The sequence below is a fragment of the Megalops cyprinoides genome, chromosome 1, assembly GCF_013368585.1.
Source record: "Megalops cyprinoides isolate fMegCyp1 chromosome 1, fMegCyp1.pri, whole genome shotgun sequence".
NCBI lineage: Eukaryota > Metazoa > Chordata > Actinopteri > Elopiformes > Megalopidae > Megalops > Megalops cyprinoides.
The window spans coordinates 45,753,964-45,777,917 of NC_050583.1; the positions used below are offsets into that span (position 1 = coordinate 45,753,964).

Consider the following 23,954-nt stretch of genomic DNA (forward strand, 5'->3'; position numbering starts at 1 on the left):
ACTTGCTGATGTACTCTCCAGTCAGCACCTTGCCGCAGGCTTTGCACTTGAAGCAGCCGAGGTGCCACTGCCTCTCCAACGCCAGCAGGGCCTGGCCATTCTTAATGTCTCTGCCACAGCCTGCGCAGTCTGAAACACAAACACACACATGAGGATACATACACATAACGCACACACTCACACACACGCATACAAACAGACACACTCACACGCACACACACACAGACACACACACACGCACACACACACACACGTATTCACATGGTGTAAACAACAAATCTGCCAAGCTACTGAATGACATATTGGCTTGCATTCCTTGCTGTTTTCAGATCCAGATGTTTCCCATGAGTACACAGATCTTTGCAGTCACTGGAGACAGCGTTAAAAACTCTCATCACTGAAACTGATCTTTAACTCTCTCAGTTTTTTTTTAAACGACATGAACAGTGTGATTCAATGTTTGAGATATCACTAAAACAACCATCACCCATTCAACACTAGGGGGCAGCAGAGGTTCATGTAAAGCAGGTACACTGCATCCTGCTGGGTCATAGTGGTACCTTTCAGTTAAATTCGGTAAGCAAACATCATATTGTGCGTTGCTATTTCACAACAGGGGCATAGGCCATAATACCACAACTTTCCCAGGAGCTTACAGCTGCATACTGATAACCAGACAGCCAGGAGAAACTACACTATAACTCAGTAATCCATAACTATAAATGTATGACATTTATATCGGATTCACAGGAGAGACACAGGCAGGACACAGCAGAGACACAGCCAGGACACAGCAGAGACACAGGCAGAACACAGCAGAGACACAGGAAGAACACAGCAGAAACGCAGGCAGGACACAGGAGAAACGCAGGCAGAACACATTCTCCTGTTGCTGCTGTGCAGACAGAGAGCACATGCTGAGGTTTAAAGATAAATGCATCCTGTCATCTTTTATTTACATTCTCCGGCTTTTCACAAAGCTTTTACATCCACCCAGAGAATGAATAATGGGGGAGTAATATATTTATACTGTATACATGCAGTGGGGAGAGCATCACAGCCACTGACAAGGATGGGGATGTGCAGGGCGAAACACGGCCAGAAACACAGTCACACACCACCAGAAACAGAGCCAAGCACACCGCCAGACACACAGAATGAGAGAGTGAGAGTAAATGGTGACAGAGTGAGAGGGTGAGAGAGTGACAGGGTGAAAGAAAGAAATGATACAATCATAACTTATAAACATAAGTTTCACAAAGATGCTGAATCATGTCAGTGACACCTCATCATTGTCATGGCAACAGAAATACCTGATGCTGATTGCGTTGGTTGTATCTATGTTGACCCTGTTTGTGTGGAACTCTGTCTCTCTTGTGTGAGGAGCACTTGAATATCTGTGTGTGACCATGTGAATGAGTGTGTGTGTGTGCATGTGTGTGTGTGTGTGTGTGCGTGCGCGCGCGCGTTCGTGTGTGTGTGTGCGTGTGTGTGTACATGAGCTTGTGTGCTTATCTGTGTTTGTTTTTATATCCTATTAGCAGTACTAACTGCATGGAAACCTCTTTTCTTTGGTAAATTTGCAGCAGTAAGCAGCGATGTCCTCATGGTGCTACCCTCCAGCAGAAGCTGTGGGATCTAAGGTGAGAGGGAGCTGTTCTCAGTGCACAGCTCTTGGTGCTGCCAGAGGAGTCGGCTGCTCTGGGATGCCAGATGCACTCTGGAGTTAGCTGTGCTACGCTATGCTGTAGCTGTGCTGTAGCTGTGTTGTGCAGAGTGGCGTGCTTACACAGACAGTTCTGCCTCCGATGTGTGCACAGTCAGCTGTGTGTGCCAGTCTTAATCAGCGCTCCACTCTGTCACACACTCGCCTGTGACCCGGCCCCGTGCTCCCCCAGCGCGGGCCTCACGGAACCCTCTCTCCGGATTAGACGGGCTTAGCTGCGCTCGCTTCGCCACGGGTCCCACGGCTTTGCCGACACGCAGGCAACAAACGCCAACCGCCACGGAAAATTACCTTTTAATTGCCAGCTCTACATGTAATGCCTCATGGACCAATCAGAGCCCTGGAATGCCAGCCCCTTGTCAAATTGGAAATGGGTGTCACGCTGAGGTGATGTAATGGTGTTGTTCCCGCGGCGATAGAGACCCTGCTGATCCTGACCCTAGCAGCTCAGTCACACAGCGACAGGAACATGCTGCGCTGGGATCCTCATGGATACGCATTCTGCATCACTCACACAGTGAACGAACCAGGCTTGGAACCCAAACCCTACTGGCACACTGCTGTAGTAGCTACCCAAGGACACATGAATCCTGTGATGTTATCAAACGGAGCCGTGACTTCGACCCAGACACTAGGGGATCCTCAGATACAGATCAAATCATGTTTGCACTGTCAAATACCATCATGTCACAAACACCTCGACATTCACCTCACTGGCGATCCTCCTTAGTGACCTCTCCTGAAAAATCCGAACGCGAGGAGCATTGAAAAATTCACGCGCTGACCCACAAGTTCTCACCACAGTAAAGCTCTGAAATGTGCTTATTATCACATTCATGGTGGCCTCTCAACTCTTTGTGGCTTTTTATAGGTCAAGATTAACCCAATAAAAACATACTTTATTAAACTTTCCCGTAATATTTCACAGAATGACGAGCCGTGATTGGGCTGAAGAGCTCGTTCTCATCGTTACAGGGCTCTCATGTTCTCACGCTCTCATAAATTTTCAGCCGAGTCGCAGTAAAACATTTATGGAAATGCACTCCAACGTTTTCCTCTTTTCCATGTAAATGCACGCAGTTAAATGTGGGGCCGTCATTATTAAAGTTTTAAAATTTTCATTACACGTTGAACTTTTTCCTCACTTGTGGTGTAACAGGAAAACAGTCAGAATTCATTGACATCTCAGTGCTCTCTGTGCTGCTCCTGCCACTTTCTGCTCTCCCAGAAGGGAACGCTTGTTTTCAATTAAAGAGCTCATTCCTCTCGCTGTCTCCATTTTCCTACGGAGCAACTGCATTCCTCCGCCCGTGTGCTCTTGGCTTTCAGTGGACATGTGTTTCATAACACATTTTAGCCAAACTGCATGACAGACCCCTGCTCCTTCCCTGGCCTAATCAGCAGCACATTAGAGTAAAAACACATTAGAGAAAGTGCATACTGTACACCCCTCAGGCAGGCCTTAACATCAAGCTCAGCCCAGTGAGGGCTGGAACACGCACGGTAACGTGACATTTACTCGGTAATCATTTTTATTTCTCTGAATATCATGCCGGTAAACACAGGTATGCGTGTGTGTTTTCGTGAGGCACAGCATCACAGCAACCCCAGAATGTCGTGTCTCAAGGTGAGAGGGGTGTGAAGAAGTAAAACGCAGGTGTGATGAACGCACAGGTGTGACAGACGCACAGGTGTGACTCTGCAGAGAGAGCGGAGAGAGTGCTTACTGCTGGAGCTGGTGACGTCTTTGGGACAGGGCGACAGAGGCTGGACGCAGCGCTGACACAGACAGTCCTTCCCATTGAAAGTGACCCGATCGCCGGCGGGAAACGGGCGTCTGCCGAAGAGAGAGCCATTAGTACCGGGAAAGAAGCTTTCTTCGAAAAGGCGTTCCCAGGGGAAAAAAAAAAAAAACACTATTCAAGGTCAAATGAAAGGGTTACTGAGGTGTATTGGGGCATGGAGAAGACAGTGACCCATAAACAACAGAAAAAGAATCTGCATTACAGACATTAGCAATTCAGGTAAGACTGCCTGACTTTCACAAAGTCAAGGAAAAGTAATTTTCCGTAATACAGGAAACTACTCTCCAACTGAATTAATGGAACTGAGCTTTAAAAACAACTGAAGTGTGTGCAGGATTTTCAAGCCCACCTGGTGAAGTTTTAACTCCTTATCTAACGTAACAGAACTCTAAGTTAAGTATTAGAGTGTTCGAGCGTCTATAATCCTGAACTGGGTGTGTTTTGTAGAGCTCTGAACATTAGATTTATTACCCTGAAATGAGTGTCAGAACCCCAAAGCGAGTGTTAGAACCCTGAAGTGAGTGTTAGAACATCAAATTGAGTGTTGTAACCCCAAATTGAGTGTTAGAACCCTGAATTGAGGGTTGTAACCCCAAACTGAGTGTTAGAACCCTTAAGTGCATGCTGGAACCCCAAAGTGAGTGTTGGAACCCCAGAACAAGTGTTAGAATGTGCAGTTCTGCAGAGGCCGCTGCTCTCACTTGCAGAGGGTGCAGACAAAGCAGGCGGGGTGGTAGGTCTTCCCCAGAGCCGTGACGACCTCGCCCTCCACGAAGTCGCCGCAACCATTGCAGCGGGTGCCGTGCATGCGCTGGTAGTCCAGGGTGCACAGATACTCCCCGTTCTTCATGAAGAAGCCGCCCTGGGCCAGGTCACAGCCACACACTGCAGGAAAGAGACCACCAATCAGCACCTCTGCCGCAGGTCACCTGACCCAACCCGCCTCTGCACCAGGGTCATGGGTGAGAACCACAACAGTAAGAGCAATGCAGCTGTGCACTACTGAATGTAGACAAACATGCTGGAAAATCTCTGGAGTCTCTCTATTAAAATAAAACCCCTACAAAACCTCTACACGCCCCAGGAGTCTGAAAATGAGCGCTCCCTCCTCCCCTGACCACAGACAGAGAACTCAGAAACCTGTATTTCAACACCGGCGGAGCTGTTCCAACAAAGCATTATTCCACTTTGAAACAGTCACACAGCTGCGCTGCTGGTCCTGCCCAAGATGCATCTCACAGCTGGAATGCAATGACCGCATGTCTGTAATATGTCTGCTAAACGGTAAGGCATGAGCGCAGGTTCCAGGCCGAAACCCAAACACCTGCGGAATTCCTGTACGAAGGGGAAGAGCAGGTTATGGGGCTGGTCTGGCCTCTGACGTCCTTTAAATCACAGACGCAGAGCAGATCCTCCTCTGAGCTTTGGCATCTGTAGCAGTGTTCCTCTGCAGGGGAGAGAGGAACGAGTCGCTTCCAGGGCTCTGGAAACAGACAACAGGACTGACTCAAAGAGGAATGGAGCTCCCGGGAGCTGAGCACCAGGGCGATATTTCTCACTATGACAGCCTTAGCACAGGGGTTTGTGAGATCTGCGTGATTCCTGCTACAGCTAAAGACAAAGGAAAACCTGGCCCTTCTCCCAGGGCCTTATTTCACACACAACATCGGCATTAATACCAAATACCAAGAGACTTGGAGCTGCTCTGCTTTTTCCCTGTGAAATGGGGACACCAAACTCTGCTGCACTCTGGTGTAATCTGGTGCACTGTGGTGTTCTCTGGTGTACTCGGGTGTACTCTGGTGTAATCTGGTGCACTCCGGTGTTCTCTGGTGTACTCTGGTGTACTCTGGCGTATTAGCACAGATGTACTGTATTTGGAACAGTGGGCTAGAGCAGGGACACACTTTCAGATTAGGAGCAGAGGAGAGAGAGTCACTAAAGCAGTGCTGTTCCAAATGTGTCAGTCATCAGGGAATCGAGAGTCAACCTTCACTGCAGTGCTACAGCAGCATAGATCACCCGCACAGACAGGAGTGATCACATCAAACACACGCGCCTGCATATTTGGAGATTTTTTGACAATGAATGTGTCCTTGTCTCTGGGAGTTCCTAGCTTTGTTTAAAGAAGTGTTCACTGAATACACCTCAGTCATTACATAAGGCTCCAATGGCACTGCTGTAACAATGTAGCGACATCAGCACATTCGCAGAATCCCATAACCACACCACAACCATGCCAAAATCACACCAAAATGACCTCACAACCATTCCACAACCACACCACAACCATCACTGGATTCACTGCAGCTATTACATAATGCTCCAACAGCTATCACAATGTAGCGACATCAGCACATTCCCACAATCCCACAACCATACCACAACCACACCACAACCATACCACAATAATGCCACAACCACACCACAATGACCCCAAAATAATACCACAACTACACCACAATGATGCCATGACCCCACGACCACACTACCATGACCCCACAATCATACTACAACCACACCATAAACCACAAACACACCATAAACACACCAAAACAATACCACAGCCACACTAAAACAATACCACAATACCACAACCACACAACCAAGGTCAACCGTCATCATGTCAGCAGTGTAGAGGTGTGAGGGTGGAAACAGCGGCTGTCTGCTCATGGCTGGAGCTACACTTCCTCCAGAGGCACCGGTCTCTACGCAGCCCTCTGCTGGAAGGGACGGCAGAGTCTTAGAGACATTAATCTCTCTGCTGCTGATCCCAGTTCAGCTCCTGACAGGATGGCCTTTCACCACCAGAGTCGGGTGTTTCACAGCTTGTTTAGGGTCATGCAATATGCCCCCTCACCCCCTCCGTCCACACACCCAGCTCCCACCCCCTGAAGCCTTCCTAAAGCACCTTCAAGGTGAAACCTGAAACACATAAACATCAAGCACATCTATCTATGTCAGCTGTCAAGAAGCAAACGTCTGCCGACAACTGCCTCCTCCAGCAGTAACACTGAAGGTGCTGTTCATGTCTTACGGAGGCCTTATGAAGTGACACTGACACCTACACAGCTGCAGAACCAGGCGTCCCATTCTGGGCCGGTCCAGGCCCAGAAACACCAGGGCAAGCTCCTCTGACCTGGACAGCAGTGAGGGGGCAGAGTGATGAGGGGGCTGGGCTTCAAAAAAGAGTGGTTTGAATCCTGAAATGGGACATCATGCTCTTTACAAACTGTGCAGACTCTAGACAGCTGTACAGAAATTACACTGCCTTGGATTCGGACATCAGAACAGTAAACAGTGCTGATTTTCCTTCTTCTACAGAGGGCTGACTCCTCCAATAAGCTCCTGGCCCCTGGTCCAAAGTGTTCACAGAGCCAGCCAATAGGGTCGAGGACAGAGAGGCATAAATACCAGAGAGGCTGGTGTTCAGGGGCCAGCCGGGGGGCTAAGGAGCTTGCGTAAGCACGCAGCCCTCTGCCTGTGTGGTATTTTCATAACCCTTGCTAAAGGTTGGGAAGTACAGGGGTGAGAGCTGGAAATGTCAGCCTCGTTTAGCTGAGATATGGCATCGTTCTGCTCAACCCCGCACCTCAAAGCCCTGCTGCCCCCCACCTCCCCCCCCCAGCCGCACCCCCTCCCATCACCGGCATTCAGGAAAGTCATATGAGCGTCAAACACGGCAATTAATTAGCGGAGGAACTGGCATCTCTGAACCGAGTTACGCAACAGCCGTGTCTGTCCCCGAGCCTGGTCTCCTGTCACTGCTCTGTGCGTCACATCCTCACGCATCTGCGCTTTAAGACACGGTCACATGACATCCCCCCACACACACAAAAGGCACCCGGATCGCTTTCACATCGATGTGGCACAGCAGATAAAGAGCTGAGTCCGTAAACGGAGGGACGCTGGTTTGAATCCCGGAGACCGCTGTGTCCTTGGGAAAGGTGTGTGACCCGAGGTGGCCCAGTATGCATTTAGCTGCACACACTGATGAAGCAGCTCTGGGTAAGGACACTAGGCTAAGCTAACAACACTGCACAACGGGAAAGCCTGATCAGACAGTGGACTCACTGTAATCTCTCATTCATCACAGTTTAAAAAGCCTGTATTTTCTCTCATATACTGAGACAAAGCATTAAGCTGGGTCTGTGTGAACACCAGCCTCTTGTGACTGCAACTTGGTATCCCCAAGCCAAATTCTCCCCTTCAGTAGCACTATTTTACTGATCACGCAGTAGCTTATAGCAGTTTCCTCATAGGTCTCCCCTCTGTAGCACTTAGTGCAGCACTGTTTCACACATCCTGGATTTTATCCTTAGGTGACCAAGGTTTTCATGATTGTACAGCACTTCATAAGTCTCTATGGTTACTGCAGTACTGTAATATACTGCCACTTTCATTCTAATGTGTTCCTGGAATTTTCCAGAACTGAGCGTAGCTGATGTGGTTGTTTTTGATGCTTTAATGTGCCATAATAGTGTGATTTACCTAAAGTTTCCACTGTAAAAGGCTGTTGATGAGAGTAAACGCACCTGATAAGAGGTTGACTCAAAGGATTGTAATGCAGATGGAGGAGGGTTTCTCTCATTTGGCTGCCATAAGAACCCAGCTATTCTAATATCTTAACATTGTAATTCTTATATCACATCTCACTTGTTGCTTTTCAGTGAGATATAAACAGTTTCCTACTTTCCCTCTAAGTGCCATATTTCTAGGCTTGCACTGCCTGCAAGACTTTGTGAATGATTGACTTTTCAGAAATGTGAATGGGTGACTTGTCAGAGTTGTGAATGGGTGAGTCCTGCAGCCACAAGCTCTGAATCACTCCATAAATAATCCACAACTAATAATCCACAACTTCCCCATAACCTCATCTCCTCACAGTGAAGTGCAGTAAAACCATGGTTTACCACATTTCCCCTGTAGACTCAATGAAGTTAAACCTGCCTACCACCTGGCATCATCTCCAGCATGTATCCAAAGATAATACAGGGTATACCAGACCCAGGCTTTCACTACAGGTTTATGCAGTAGATGTGATAACTCTGTTACAGTCTGAGGGAAGCAGGGGGAGTGACTCCATTAAGGCTTGGATGGATCACAAAGCATCTCTTAAAATCAACATCCTGCAGACTGTACTCATGCATTACTGTCAGCAGTTAACATTACTCACAAATTAATGTCACCAGTTAAAAGTTTTCTTACCGGAATCTGGGGCCTCTCTGGGTGACGGGGCTGGGAGAGTGAGAACAGAAAAATAGCAGTGTGTTTACGAAACCCTCTCTCCCTCTCATCGGTCAGATCGAATATGCCTGCAGTCTGCTATTAAACACAAAACCACGGTGAAGCTGTTGCCTTCAGACCTGTTTATTGGCCCACTAACTCGCACATGCAGTCGGGGGAAAGTCTGGGTTACAGACCACTGCTCTGTGGAAGAGCATGAGCACAGACAGCTGTCCAAAGACAGTCTTGACGTTTCTGCTTGAAGGGGTGGGGGTGGGGCAAGGGGGAAAAGGGGTGAGAGGGCGATTTTGGGGGTTGGAGTGGCCAAAATGTGACTCCACAGCTGTCCACAGCTCCACACTGCAGCGATTTTCAGCAGTGAGGGAGTGTCAGATCTCTCCTTATCTCCCTTTCCTGCCCCTCGGTTCCTGCTCTCTGTCTCAGAGACTTAGCGGTGACCCTGAGCCCTGCAGAATTCCCTTCCTGGGAGACTCTCTGTGGGCACAGAAAAAACAGATCCATTCATGTGGAAAAAGGCTGTGACATAACTCATATGGAGGAAAACTTCATAATGTGAGACATTCCTATGGCAGGTTCACAGTCAAGCTTCACCAGAGACCACAGACCCACATCTGGGCCAAAACGGTCCTTAAAATGTCTATACACTGTATGAGAATATATTTCCATAAAAATATAAAGCAATAACAAGGGTTGTAAGTACTTAGAGAAGTGTCCTTCACCGTGTCTGCCCTGAGTCTGACAGGTGCAGAGACAGAGCCACCCGAGGAAAGGCTGTATCACTGATGCAGTGTGTCTAAAGAAGAATTCAGGGAGGATCTACAAACGACCCCGGAGGGGAGGGTGTGGAGAGGGCTGTGTGTGTCCCCCGGTCAGGAGCACATGTTGTGGTGAGGGCCATGTGGATGGGGGGTCTGGAACGGCAGCAGCTGCAGTTCACCTACCTGGCTATTTCTGCAGAGGACGCTGATGTCAGCCAAAAAGACTTTCAAAACTTCATTCAGCACCCCCACCCCACTCCCAGACCAAAACAAATGTTACACCACTCCACCCTGTCCTGCCACAGCTTGACAGCTGCCATCTACACAGAGCAGCACCACATCATGCAAAACATACAAAAAAACACACAGTCAGTCTAAAAAAGTGCTGTGAAGGGCAACAAGAGTAGTTTCATGTCTTATGGTGATGTTTCAAAAGGAGGAATTTAAGGCAGTCAATTATTTCTCCTAGGCTGGGGTAGCATTTGACTGAAGTATTCATTTACAAGGTCCACTGCACAAGCTATTTCATGCCACAATAAATGTATAGGGCCAAAATTAAAAAAAATAAAATTCACAGAATTTCACAGAATTAGAAAAGACTTCCGCAGGCAAAGACTCCCTACTGCAATGCTCGGTATTGCTCAGATCTTACTCAGTCAATGCTCAGTGTAGCTCAGATTTTGTTAGATGACAGGGAGCACAAAGGCAGGACATGTACAGGTCTAAATGACTCAACCCGTATTAAAAAGTGATGTCAAACCTGTGCTCCCAGGGTGACCAGGTGTCCCGGAGCAGACAGTCGGCACCTCTCTGCGTTGTGATGCCAGTTTTCTAATCCTCGCTCCTGGCATAGCCACACGCCCTCACTGCTGATCTCACCCACGGAGCACAGCTAATGCTGCCTGGCACAGAGCTGCAGGTGGGTCACGCAGACAACAACTACGCCTCAAACAACCCGCCGCACACACCCACGAGGAGAAACACCCACAAACAGACAGACAAATACAACCACAAACACCCGCAAACACACCCAAAAACATAACCATAAACACTCACGAGCTGAAACACCAACAACCAGCAACACCCCCAAACACAGTCACAAACACCGACGACCAGAAACACCCAAAAACACAGCTACAAACACCAGCAAACACACCCACAATCACCCACAAACACCCACGAGCAGAAACACCCAAAAACACAGCTACAAACACACCCACAATCACCCACCAACAACCACGAGCAGAAACACCCAAAAACACAGCTACAAACACCAGCAAACACACCCACAATCACCCACAAACACCCATGGGCAGTGGCACAACAACGAGGACTGGCACTGCAACCCCTGCTGGCTTCTGCTAAGAACTGCAGAGGAGCCTGTGTCTGGGCCTAAACAGGCTGCACTCCTCCTGAGAGCTGAGACACACAGGGGACAGGCACACAGATGGACAGAAAGTCGGGCGGACAGAGGGACTGCAGTGACATCATGCAACAGCACCCGCTGGGAACGTGTCTCAGCCGCTGAGAGACGCAGTCCCGCCCAGCACAGATCGGCCCGATCGACCCAAATCTAAGGACATTCCACTAACAGCTTGTTTTATTTTGTTTTTCACCCTAATCTCTGCAGAGGGCTGACCTCACAGGAAGTCACCTTGCCTCCACTTCCTGCCGATAAGCAAAACACTGTTTACGAAGGTCTCACCATTGTGGTGAGGTTTCCTTCTATTCAGCACTTACCCGCGCTATAAAAGAGATTAAATGAGCCGGAGCAATTTAAACCTCACGCCACTCCAAAAACAATCAAAACAGTACAGCATGTTCACTGGGGAGGAATTCTTTTATGAAGGACTGTCTTTTTATAACCGACCCTATCAGAGGAAAAGCTCCTCTGGAGACGCAGAAATAGCGTTCAAAGCCACGCCTGACAGATGCGAAATTAAAACACAGTGTGAATGCCCCCTTATTACCGGCATTTTCTGGCTGCTCATTTAAGAGGTCATACAGTATCATTCACTTCAAACACAGAGCCTCCAAGGGCTGGACCCAGAGATGTGACAGGGGTTAGCTGATACTACAGTCCCCTGCTGTCATGAGCAGAGAGTAAACCACTCCCATCCCCAGAGACTGCGCATGTTTCGAGGGTATAAATCAAACTCTCTTAGAGAAACCATCCAGATGCACCAAAAGGGAAATCAGTGCATGCTCGATAAAACTGCTCCCGAATGTGGAACAATTATTGCTTGAAAACACATTGAGTTACAGGTGTGTATGCAGGGCTGTGATTTGTGGATTCTGTGTTATTGCATAGGTGTCAAAATGCACTTTTCACACTCTCAAGGTTGCTGGAAAACAACAGTTAAATTTACAACCAGTTTCAAAGTCTGGTTCCAGCTGAGAAGAGTCAAAGTCCAAAATGAGTCCTGATAAGTATCACGTAAGTCAGAGAGAGAGAAAGCCAGGTGTGGAGTCACATCTGAAGAGCTATGAGATGGCGCGTGTAGTGGACGTGATGATGTCATGCAGTGACGTCACCAGCTGTCACCCTCCAGCATGGCAGGAGAGGTGCTCACTTCTGTCCTCTGACCTCTGACCTCACAGGATGTGCCGACTCTAGTTAGCTTAAATCCACAGCTGCTGAATGGCTGAGATTCCTGGCGTAACACTGACTCACACCACCACCACGCCCCCCCCCCCAGCCCGACGGGAGACAGAACTATTTCAGTCTTTACAGATCTTTTATCAGTGGCTGAAGACAGTTACAGATATAGTAGCAAGCTGACTAATGAGGGAGAGAGAGAGAGAGAAAGATGGAGAGAGAGAGAGGGAGATGGAGAGGGAGGGACAGTGAGAGATGGAGAGGGAGAAGAAAAGAGAGAGGGAGAGAGGAAGAGATGGCGAGGGAAAAAAAGACAGAGGGAAAGAGGAGGGAGGAAGAGAGAGGGAGAGAGAGATAGAGACAGATAGAGCAAGGAAGAGAGGGAGTGAGACAGGGAGAGGGTGAGAGGGTGAGGGAAATGGGCCACTGTTGGTGACTTGATAAGAGGATTTATCCCTTCACCTGCTCTCTTGCACATTTGAGAGCCGAACTAACAGTAACCCACAGGAGTGGCTCTGTGAGTTAAAGCTGCTAAATGTACACCAGACGAGAGCAGCCAAAAAGCTACCAATTCTGCCGTAAACCCAGCGCTGTCTGTCCCGGACGGAGTGAGAACAACGCTCACCTCTCCGCCTTATGCAATCAGAGCCTCTTCAGGCTTCTCTTCCAGGAACGGGATGTTCTGCAGCTCTCTGTCCCAGCGCGGCATCCAGCCAGGAGCAACCGATAGCATTCACCCTCATCTCCCTGACAACGGCCACTTCCTGTCCTCACATCACTGATCTGCTCTTCCTGTCACAGATAACATTCTCACAACTAACAGATAGCATTCCTGCAACTAGAAGATAACATTTTCGCAACTAAATGATAATATTCTTGCAGCTAACAGATAACATTCCCATAAATAGCAAAGAGCAGGTGTTCAGTGTACACTTTCGGCAGGACTGTGGTTGTCTGTGCTGTCTGTCTGAGGCAGCAATCAGACCCTGTCTCTAGTGATTCTGTCTCATTCAGCTCAATGGAGCTTCATTGGCAGCACCAACGTAAGCAAAACCAGCAATGTCCAAACAGGTATGTAAGTAGAGTAAAAGATAGCACACATATGCATTCATCATATGTAACGTAAACATAAAGACACACACACAAACACATCTGTATGTGTGGTGCACACTAATGATGTGATCCTAACTGCAGTACCAGTTACCAATAACTTGTGCTAATCACCGTGTTTTTATTTCTCTTAAAGCTGATTCAGACCACATCAGTTCTGCTCAACGGCACAGAATATTACATCACTTGTGACCCATGACCCGTGAAATAACACACACTCTGCATATTTCCCTGACAGCTGTGACTCTTCAGAATCAGAATCAGAATAGACTTTATTGTCATTGCACGGTGGGGGTGCAACGAAATTGTGGGTGGTCTGCAACAACAGTGCACTGAGGAACATTTATGTAAACACACACGACATAGAAAAAAGGCACACGACATAGAAAAAAAATATACAAAGTATACAATAAAATACAATAAATACAGTAAAATACAAATTTAAAAAGAAGACACATTGTAAATAAAAAGAAAAACTTTTAAAAACTACTTAAAATGCACAGTGGAATTGCACAGTTGTATTGAGGTAGAGGGTTGGGGGGGGGGGGGGGTGTCAGTGTTTGTTAGCAGTCCGTATGGCCCAGGGGAAGAAGCTGTTGGTTAGTCTGGTGGTGTGGGACTTGATTGACCTGAAGCGCCGTCCGGAGCGCAACAGGTCAAACAGGTGATAGGCGGGATGTGAGGGGTCTCCTGTGATGGCCTTAATTTTACTGAGCAGAGCAGAGCAGAGCAGGCTACATTATTATGCCTTGTCACAATCAAATGGACATGTCGTGACATGTCGTGACATATCATGACAAGACATGACCTGACATGACAGGGTGGCTGCTGGGGACAGTGTCACAATACTGGAGCTTCAGTCCACAATAAACAAAAGCGTGACATGATACACTGCAGTGACTTAAAACCCACTCACACTGCTGGTACAGGACTCATCATATGTCAGTGTATGACTCCTCAAATACTTGTGCATGACTCTTCAATTACTAGACTCCTCAAATACTTGGGTATGACCCCTTCACATGCCAGAGCATGACTTCTCTTATACTCGTGCATGACTCCTTGTATTCCAGTGCATGACTCCTCGTTCTGGAGTGTAAGACTACCCGTGTGGTTGCGGTGGTGGTGTGCGAGGTGTGAGGGCGTGGCCGGGCTCCGCTCACCTTTGCAGGTGAAGCACTTGATGTGGAAGTGTCTGGACTGCACTCGCAGCACCTCGCCCTTGCATGGCTCCCCGCACTTACAGCAGTGGATCACCGGCTTCTCTGAGGGGTGGGGCGTGTCCTGAGCATGGGCCACTGCAAGAGAACATGCACATGCACGAGCGTTATTACGCTGGAATACACACACACACACGTTATTACGCTACAGTACACATGCACACACACACACACACGTTATTACGCTACAGTACACATGCACACACACAGGGTCTCATCACAAGTGAACATAATCTCCTTTAGCTGGTTGCTAAATTCTGCAGATGTTGTTCATGTGCTTCTCTGCTGTTTGCTAAACACTGTGTAGGACATTACAGGTGGGTGTAATGCACCAAAGGAACCTGTTGAGGAACAAAGCACGTTCAGCGTGGTGAAGTGCCGGATAGTTCCAGTCACTGCACACACACCAGAACACAGGGAGGCACACCACACCCCAGCGGGAGATACAGAGCGTTTACGGTCGCATTGTGAGTTCTGCACACATGCCTTCAGAGCTGCTGAAGCTCTCCCTTTCAGCTGAGAGAGAGAGGGAGAGAGAGAGAGAGAGAGAGAGAGAGAGAGAGAGAGAGAGAGAGAGGGAGACACACACAGGCCTTGTGACGTCACCTCAAGGTCACGCTGATCTGGCGAATGCCAGCATTCGAACCCGCGACTGTCAGCGTACCTGGGAGCATGCAGGGCAGTTAGGCCGTTTAGCCACTCTGCAGTGGCAGCACTCAGCAGCATTAATGCAGGATGTAAATGCACCGCCTGCTGGCAGGGCTCTCATAGAAAAACACACTGAAGTGCTCATCAGTCAAGCAAGCAGCCCATAGAAACCAACCCCTGCCCTGTGCCCCGAGCCGTGCTTCTGTGAGCGGGATGGGCTGTGAGTGGGCGGGGCAGTTTCTGAACATCCCTGGACCTGGACCCCTCCCCGGGTTTGTGGGAGCAGTCCCAGCCTGCATGCTCCTCCCCTCTCTGCACTCTGCAAGCAGACACACGCTCTGCGGTTGGAGAGTGTATTTCAGCATCAGGCGGCTGCCCCTGGTGCCAACCTGACTAGGCAGTCCTCCCTGGCCGTGACGAGCTTTGGCAAGGAGAAGCTGCGTCACCGAGCGAACGGCACAGCCAAACTCCTCGTGAGACCGCCCGCCTCCGGCTCGGCGTGCTCCGGGAGTGCTTCCAGACCCCCGAAACGGAAACCGCTCATCTTCCCAAAACAGCAACGTCAGTAGCCATGGCAACTACCTCCCCCCTCAACCCTTCACCCTCCCCATCGAAGGAGCCAATCAGCTGTGGGCTCAGTGGTGCGTTGTTCACACGCTTGCTGGGGGTGTGGCTTTCTGCTGCATCCAGGCGCCTGTATCTGGGGAGATCTGAGAACTTCCTGTTCCTCTGGTCAGTCATGGACGGGCAAACAGAGGCAGCAGCTGGGAAGAGTTTTTTCAGGGTAACTGCCTCCCCCATTGCCTCCCCTCCGTACAGTTTACAAGGGTGACGACTGTCCACAAGTCCCATGCTACAGAGATGCACAGATACTGCCTACAGTCGGTTTTACAGCAAAATCGCTGACCTGTGTAAATGCATTATCATATCAGCAGTCACATCATCACCACAGGCCCATGATTGGGGAAGGGGTGTCCCATGTACTAGGAATGAAAGAAGGGAGCTGGATCAGAATGCCAGATGGAGCCCCTATTACTGTTCACCCTAAAAAGGGTGAGAGGCAAGCAACAGAGAACCTGATCAGCCTGGTCCAGTAATGGAGCTGAAAGGGTTAACCCTCTGGGTCTGGAGGTGAGCTGCCAGCCAATCACAGTGCTGTTAAACAGTGATTGAAAAGAGGAAGAGGTGGACCTGACTGTTATCACACCTTCAGAAACACGGTGTCATTTGCCAGCTGACACAAACAAAACTACTGACACGTTGAACTGCAAACTCTCTTTTTGCAAGAGCCTCTCAAGTCTGTCAGAACTGTGAGGGAACATAAAACAACATTATAACAACGTTTATGCCACTCCCCCTCACATGTTACCCCCCATCAGTGGAACAGGCAGTCACACCCCTAACTCAGGTACCTCCCGTACATACGATCACATGACTAACTGAGCACACAGCATCACTGGAGACACACACCTGACAACCTGCTGCTATGAATATCCCCACCCTGCTGACATTTACCCACCAAAATATGAGCCTGACAGCAACTCCGTGTCCAAACACTTTAGATGCAGTCTTTCAAAAAAAGAGAAATGACCTCTTGCTACACCCCCTCTCCCCACCCCACCCCAGCCCCAGACAGATACGAGCCGTAAAACAGAGAGATAACAGCTGTGGGAGATGCACTATTCCGTACATAATATTGATAAAGACCTGCTATTCCAGGAAACAGAAGGAGACAGGCAATCCTAAGCCAGTGGGGACGGGGTCTGTCTCCCCTCACTAACAGAGCACAAGGGAGCTGGGTGCACTTCAAAATCAGGGTCTGTCTGGGTTCAGACGCACTGTAGCCCTCTGACTCAGGGCAAAACACACCCACCCATTCACTACAAAGAAACACACACACGCACACATGAACGCACGCACACGCACGCACACACACAAACAGAATTCCACAGAGAAGCTCCAATCAGGAATCACAGACCCCCCCCCCCCCCCCCCCCCCCCGATTACCCCCCAATCCAGCTCGATCCCAGCACCCCAAAATAACTGGGTCTAAATGCTTTCATACACACAGGAATAATCCATGATGTATATTCTGCAAAGCGGTCATATAACACACCCACACACTGCAGCCACTGTAAAGCACCTGGACTTAAACAGGATTAGGTGAGCCTCAGTATTAGCTCGTGTCAAGATAGGAGAGTCACATTTGCTCAACACAGGCAAAGGTCGCACTACGACTGCCTCTGCTCATTCAATGACACTCAAAGTCCACGGTAACCTATGAAATGACTCTGTGGGCTATAAATATGAACACAGGCAGAGCACTGCTTTCCACTTTTGCCATAAAAGACTCAAAGAAGATGCAGGCTCTCACAGACAGCTGTTCACAGGATGAGAGCAGAGAGGGTGACGTGCGAGTGCAGAAAGTTCCAGAGATTATACCCACAGTGCCTCAGCCACTCTGCCTCTTACCCAAGAGACTGTCTGATCAGAGACTCACACACATACAGACTCACACAGAGTCACAGGCATACAGAGTCACAGACTCACCGAGTCACAGACACCCAGGCTCACAAAGTCACTGACTCACAGAGTCACAGACATACAGACTCACAGACACATAGAGTCACAGACACACAGAGCCTCAGAGTCACAGAGTCACAGACACAAAGAGTCTCAGAGGCACTGAGTCACAGACATACAGTCTCACACAGTCACTGGCACAGAGACATACAGATCACAGGTACACGGCTTCAGCCACAGACACAAAGCAATATCGAGCAAACCAACTACAATTGTAAAGGTAAAGGACTAAAGCGTACTTCAGCCTAATGCAATTCCCATGACAGTGCTGTTAGCGTTCCCACTAGCACCCTGATTGCACTAATCGTTTGAAACGCTTCAGTGCGCTTGTCATTATAGATCTGATGCTTCCCGCTTCAGCAGTCTATTATATAAAAACCAAGGACCTTAAACACAAAGGCAATTAAAAGCCTATCAAAGCCCTCAAACAGGCTGAAATGCTGATTTCAGGTCAGGTACACCACAGCTCAGAGGCCTCAAATGGGTCGAAGCAATGACCTCAGTTCAGGCAGATTTCAGAATGTGCTGAACCTGTGACCTCAGTAGAGTCAGAGGGGTGTGCTTCAGTATGGGTACCCACTTAGCAGCTACAGAGTGACATCAGTGAGGGGGTGGTTCCTGCAGCTGCATGATAGCACAAAAGGCCACTCTATAGACACACACAAACACACACACACACACACACACACAGACATATGAGGACACCACAGAAACAACCTGAGGACTTAACTGAATGCAAGGAATTCCAGAATGCTTCCAAAAATAGAGACAGCCACACAAATCCAAAAATGGACACCAGGGTTTTATCAACAGTGGGGGGAAAAGGGTCCAAAATTCACAGCGGAGAATGGAATCCCGGAAAGCCATATATATCTAGCGCAGCAGTTGGTGAAATAACAGCCCCTGTGAATACTCTGGCTGAAACGTGATAAGCATATCTCTGCTTATATCCGAGAGGCCCTGACAGACTAATAACCCTCAGAAATACTAACACGTCTCTCCTTCAACATCAGGGAACTGTAGAAATGCATTCACCCCAAACTGAAAGATGCCATGTCAAAGTCCTGAGTAAAGCAGGGGGACAGCAGTGTGGTGTAGTGGTAAGGAGCAGGGCCCATAACCAAAAGGTTGCTGGTTCGATTCCCCACTGAGGGACTGATGCTGTACCTTTGGGAAAGGCACTTAACCGACAATTGCCTCAGTAAATACCCAGCTGTAGGAAAGGATAAAAGCCTCTCTCAGTGTTCAGCTGTCCGAATGGACGTGGTGTTTGTTTCAGATCTGCATGTGGAGGGTGGTGTGCAAGTGAACAGTACGAAACAGCGGTGAGCAGGATCGTAGCGCAGTGGCCTCTCTCCTTCAGTGTGCAGCGATTGTGTAATGAGCGCTGGGCTTCGATGGTAATCCACTTGGCGCGGAATGCGGGTCGCAGAGCCGCCAGCCGATGCTGTAAGCTCATTAAGACATTCTCCTGCCTCCCAGGGGAAACTCCCCCAGACTGGAGACAGAGGTCGCTCAGCATTGGCCGCAGCTCTGGCTCGGGTTGGAACTCACATGGGCCTCTGAGACGCCCAGGGGATGATGAGCGGGGCCTTGCAGACAATGGAAAGCTGGGACAGGACGGGAGCTGGTAGCTCTGACACAGCACCGATGGCCACAGCAGGCATTCACCGGGGTCACCTTCATGATCAAGATCAGGTAGGTGCAGCTGGTGCACCATAGGTAAACACTTCTCAAACTTCCAGAGAGACGCATGTCTCCACAGTGACAGAGATTTGTACCAGCCCTGTGGCCTGCTGGGTAATCTCCTGGCTTGGCATGGCAAGCGCTCGTCTGTAAAGGAAGTTCAAGGACCCTTCTTGGAATGGACAGAAGACTGATACCGCTTTAGAACTCCCCAGGAATAGTTCTCACAGGGAAGAGGACTAGACAGATGACTTCTACATGTTCTTTCCGTAAATCCTTCTGTCTCCCACGATCTCTCATCCTCCCCAGACCGGCAGCCATGTCTGTGGAGCCTGTGGCAGCTGTCTCCACTGATTGCCTCTGGAAGTTAATGTTTAAGCTCAGCTGTTGTTTTGTACTCCTCGCCTCTCTCTCCCTTTCCTCTCTTTTACTCTCCTGTCTTTCCTCTTTCCTCTCAAATTCAGATTCAAATTCAAACTCAGCATTACTGGAATGACAAGTAAAATTTTGTTGCCAAAACCTAAAACAAGTTACAAGCAAAAATAACAATGGCATTACCATTATATATTCTCCCTCCCCTCTCCTCTTACTCTTTCTGTTTTTCTGTCTCTCTTCTTCTCTCCTCTCTCTCTCAGTTTCTCTCTTTCCTATCTCTCTTTTTTGCTCTCTTTCTCTCTCTAAGGTGTCCATAGCCTCACTCTCTGATGCCTAGCCTTACTGCCATATCACATATCAGGATTTAATGCAGGAGTTGCCCTTTAACAAGGGGTACCATACTCATCTATGCAGGTTTTATCCTGCCCAGAAAAAAAAAACTGGTGTGAGAGCTATACCCTAAACTCTAAACTCGTCTAACCCTTACCCTAGCTACCCATCCATACTTACCCTTACCATCTCCACAAATACAGGCATCTGAGCCTCACTGACAGTTCAATAATCTTATTGTGACCTCACAATGATCTCATAGTGATTTAAGTAATGTCTGGGGACAGCTGAGAAACACAGCAGTCTCAGCTATCTAAATAAATTGCTAACAAATTAAATTATGTAAGATGTAGTGAACCGAAACCATGCTGGATTTGTGCATTTATGAACCATTAAAGGAATACTAATTCCTCAAAGTATGTAGGCAATGTGCTGCCTTTCAGAGAGCTCCATATTAATGGAGAATTAAGTAGCCAGGCATAGCTGGTTTCAGAGGCTGCTGTAATAGTCTCTGGACCTCCTGTAACAGTCTCTAGGGCTGCTGCAACAGTCTCTGTGGATGTAATGGTCTCTGTGGCTGTAATGGTCTCTGAGGCTGCTGTGGTTTAAACAGCACAGCTCCACAGAGCTGACTCACACAGCCAGCTGATAGCGTACACACACTTCAGCTGCACCTCCCTGCTGTTTCTGCAATGACTCCTCCCAAAACCCAGCACAGACCCTGCCTCCATTAGCATAACTGCTCTGAGTGTGTGCGTGTGTGTGTGTTCTGTCCTCTATTAGTGTGTCCTTCACAGAGCAGAGTGAAACAGTTCGACTACAGCTATATAAACAGGGAAAGAATCATGCAAGTTTAATAAGGCTGCAAGAGCCAGAGTGTTATCATACAGACACCGGGGGGGAGATAGAAAGAGAGAGAGAGGGCAGGAGGGAGTGAGAGAGAGGAAGCTTTAATCTCAGGGAGAGCTTGTGAGGCAGAGCCTCCGCTTCCAACAATGCAATGCTGCATTGCCTACACTGATAAATCTGAGCCAGACATGTGACTGTGTGACTTTAACTGGTTGCAGGAAAAAGACAGGCAACAAAACAGCAATGACACCAGTTCTAAACTGTGCAGCTGTAAAGGTGAAAAACTGTAAGGTTGATCCTGATATCTACATCTAGGTTATTCTGGAATGGACAGATGCATAGATTCTGTATTTATCTGATACAAGCATCATGTTCACACACATCGCTGACAGTGATGAAGAAGCACGGCTTTCATTCATGCTGTTGCCAGGTGTGTAAAGAGTGTATCACCATGGCGATCCCTGGTGCCAAACACTGCTGGTCTGCGCAGGGTTATCACTCAGACACACTCACACACACACACAACTAGGCACATAGACACTCAGACACACTCACACACACACACACACACAGGTACGAATCACCGCAGCCAGCAAGGGGGTGGTCAATTGGAAGGGAATCTGCACCACAGCAAACAATGGAGCATACCTTTTAATAGGTTGCCATGGTTACAGAGGCAGGCTTAGTCAGCGGCTGAGCACTCTCTCTCTGTCACTGTATCTCCGCATCCCTTTCTCTCACTTCCTGTCACCATCTCTCCCTCTCATTTTTCCATCTCCCTCTCAATTCAGTTCAGTTCAGTTCAATGATACTTAACTGAGAGAACAAACAGCAGAGCAGTGTTGCCACACACACACACACACACACACACACACACACACACGTCGCTCCCTCCCTCCTTCTCTCCCTCTCTGTCTCCCTCTCTGTCTCTCCCTCCCTCCCTCTCTGTCTCCATCTCCCCCCCCACCATCCTGTGTTCTGCAGGGCTCAGCATGTCTCCACAGCTCTGATGTTCCAGCTCCAAATGTACCTAATCAAGCAGGGCCCTCACTAATGAGGGGCTTCTATTGTGAGATCTCGCACCCCTCCCAGCCCAGCAGAATCGTGGGAAATGCCTGCTTTTGTCTCTCAGTCACAGGGCTTCACGCAGTAAGGCTGCAGTCCAGTTCATATCTCTAACTTCCAGCAAGCTGAAAATCAAATGACCTCACTGCTGTACGTGGAATGAATGTGTGTGTTCAGGTAGAGAGGAGGGAAAGAGAACAGAGGAGCATCTCGCTCAGCTCTCTGCAAGTGGGAGCGGACCGAGCCGGAGATCGATTAAAGAGCCGACACGGCCGCGAGGTTCGGGCCACGGCACAGGAAACATGCCGCAGGTGACTGAAGAGACCCTCAGCGCTGCGCAAAGCGGCACGGCCGCAGCCAATCTCACACGCCGGCGCGGGAGCGGCCAGTCACGGCCGAGCTCCCTCTGCCAGCCTCTCTCCAGGCTTTTTAAGCCTCCGCAGAACTGAGACCATGTGGGTGTCGTCTGCTGCTTCAGCCTGCCTCAGTAACCAGCTTTGAGCCAGAGTGGTCGCAGCCAGGCCCTCTGGAGCCAACGGCCCAGAACATTCCACCAGCAGTCTGCCTCTACCCCTCCACCTCACACTCTGCCCATCCCTGTCTCTCTCCATCTCTTTGCTGCAGCTACTGAATACAGCATTTCATCAGCACATCTAAATTAAGCTCTCACAGTACACAGAACATACATCCTGGTACTGAACACAGACCTTAGTGTCTCCTTCAGTATCAGTGACCTATGGGTCACTCACCTTGTCCAGTCTATGACCTGCTCTACATACATACACACGTGCACACACACTACCTTTCTCGTCAACCAGACACACACGCGCACATACACACACACAAAGACACATACACACACACGCAAGTTCAAACACATTCACATACATATATACTGTACACATATACAGAAAGCAACACAAAGACACCAGCACACACACACACACACACACACACACACACACACACAAATTAACACTCAGACATATGTACATACATTCTAACACACACACTCTGTCACACACAGATGCTCTCACACACATCAACATATACCCAGACACTCGCACACACATATGCACATAAACACACACGCATGCATAGACACATACATACAGATACACAGATAGTGTATACACATTCTAGCACACACACTCTCTCTCACATTCTCAAACGCATACACACATAAACACACACACACACACACACACAGTGTTACCTTTCTCCTTCACCATGACCATTGGCTCACGTTGTGCTTGTGCTGGTAGTGTGTTGGAGTGTGTGGACAGGTGGCAGTGTGTGCAGTCAGGTATGTGCAGGTATAGATGGCTTCTCTTTGATCCTGTTATATTCCAGCAGCCCCGCTAGGCTCCTGTCGCAGAGCGAGGACAGAGAGAGCTCGTCTTCCCAAACTCAGCAGGCAGTGTGGAGCGTGCTGCCTGCTCACTGCCTCTCTCCCCCTCCCGCACTCCAAACCCCCCCCGCAGCTGCACCCATGTGACACAGGCAGATTCCTGAGCAGTAATCCTGCCAGTCACACACACACACACACACACACACACACACACATGGTCCTGCTTTCAATAGGAGAACACCTACAGCCAGAAGCACCTGCCACTCTTGCACAAATATTCACTCCTCTCTCTTCCTCTGAATCCCCCTGTCTCCCTCTGTCCCTCTTTCTCCATATATGTCTGTTCTCCCTCTCTCTCTCTCCTTCCCTATCCCTCTCTCTCCCTCTACCCCTTGTTCTCCTTCTGTCTCTCTTCCCCTTTCTCTTCTCTGTCTCCCTCTGCCCCTCTTTCTCCTCTTCTTTCACATACTTTATTTCTCTTTTCTCTCACTCTCCCTCCCTCCCTTTTTCTCCTTCTCTCTCTCAGCTCATTCGTGTGTTCATTCGGTTGTTGTATTTACTTCAGAGGGCAGTGGAAGGCTGGCATTAGCACAGAGAGCTCG

The 23,954-nt window shown here is 48.9% G+C and overlaps 1 protein-coding gene across 8 annotated transcripts in view; it reads right to left on the minus strand.

Moving 5' to 3' along the window:
• Nucleotides 1-23,428, minus strand: part of ablim1b (actin binding LIM protein 1b) — a 60,790-nt gene extending 37,362 nt beyond the window's left edge. For all 8 annotated transcript variants that reach the window (XM_036534259.1, XM_036534243.1, XM_036534234.1 and 5 more), the window contains exons 1-5: nt 23,218-23,428; nt 14,409-14,543; nt 4,233-4,416; nt 3,454-3,563; nt 3-129 (exon numbers count right to left, since the gene is read on the minus strand). In XM_036534259.1, coding sequence (XP_036390152.1) covers nt 3-129; nt 3,454-3,563; nt 4,233-4,416; nt 14,409-14,543; nt 23,218-23,239 — 578 coding nt within the window. In that variant the 5' untranslated portion in view covers nt 23,240-23,428. The remainder of the gene's footprint in view (nt 1-2; nt 130-3,453; nt 3,564-4,232; nt 4,417-14,408; nt 14,544-23,217) is intronic.
• Nucleotides 23,429-23,954: the final 526 nt, after the last annotated feature.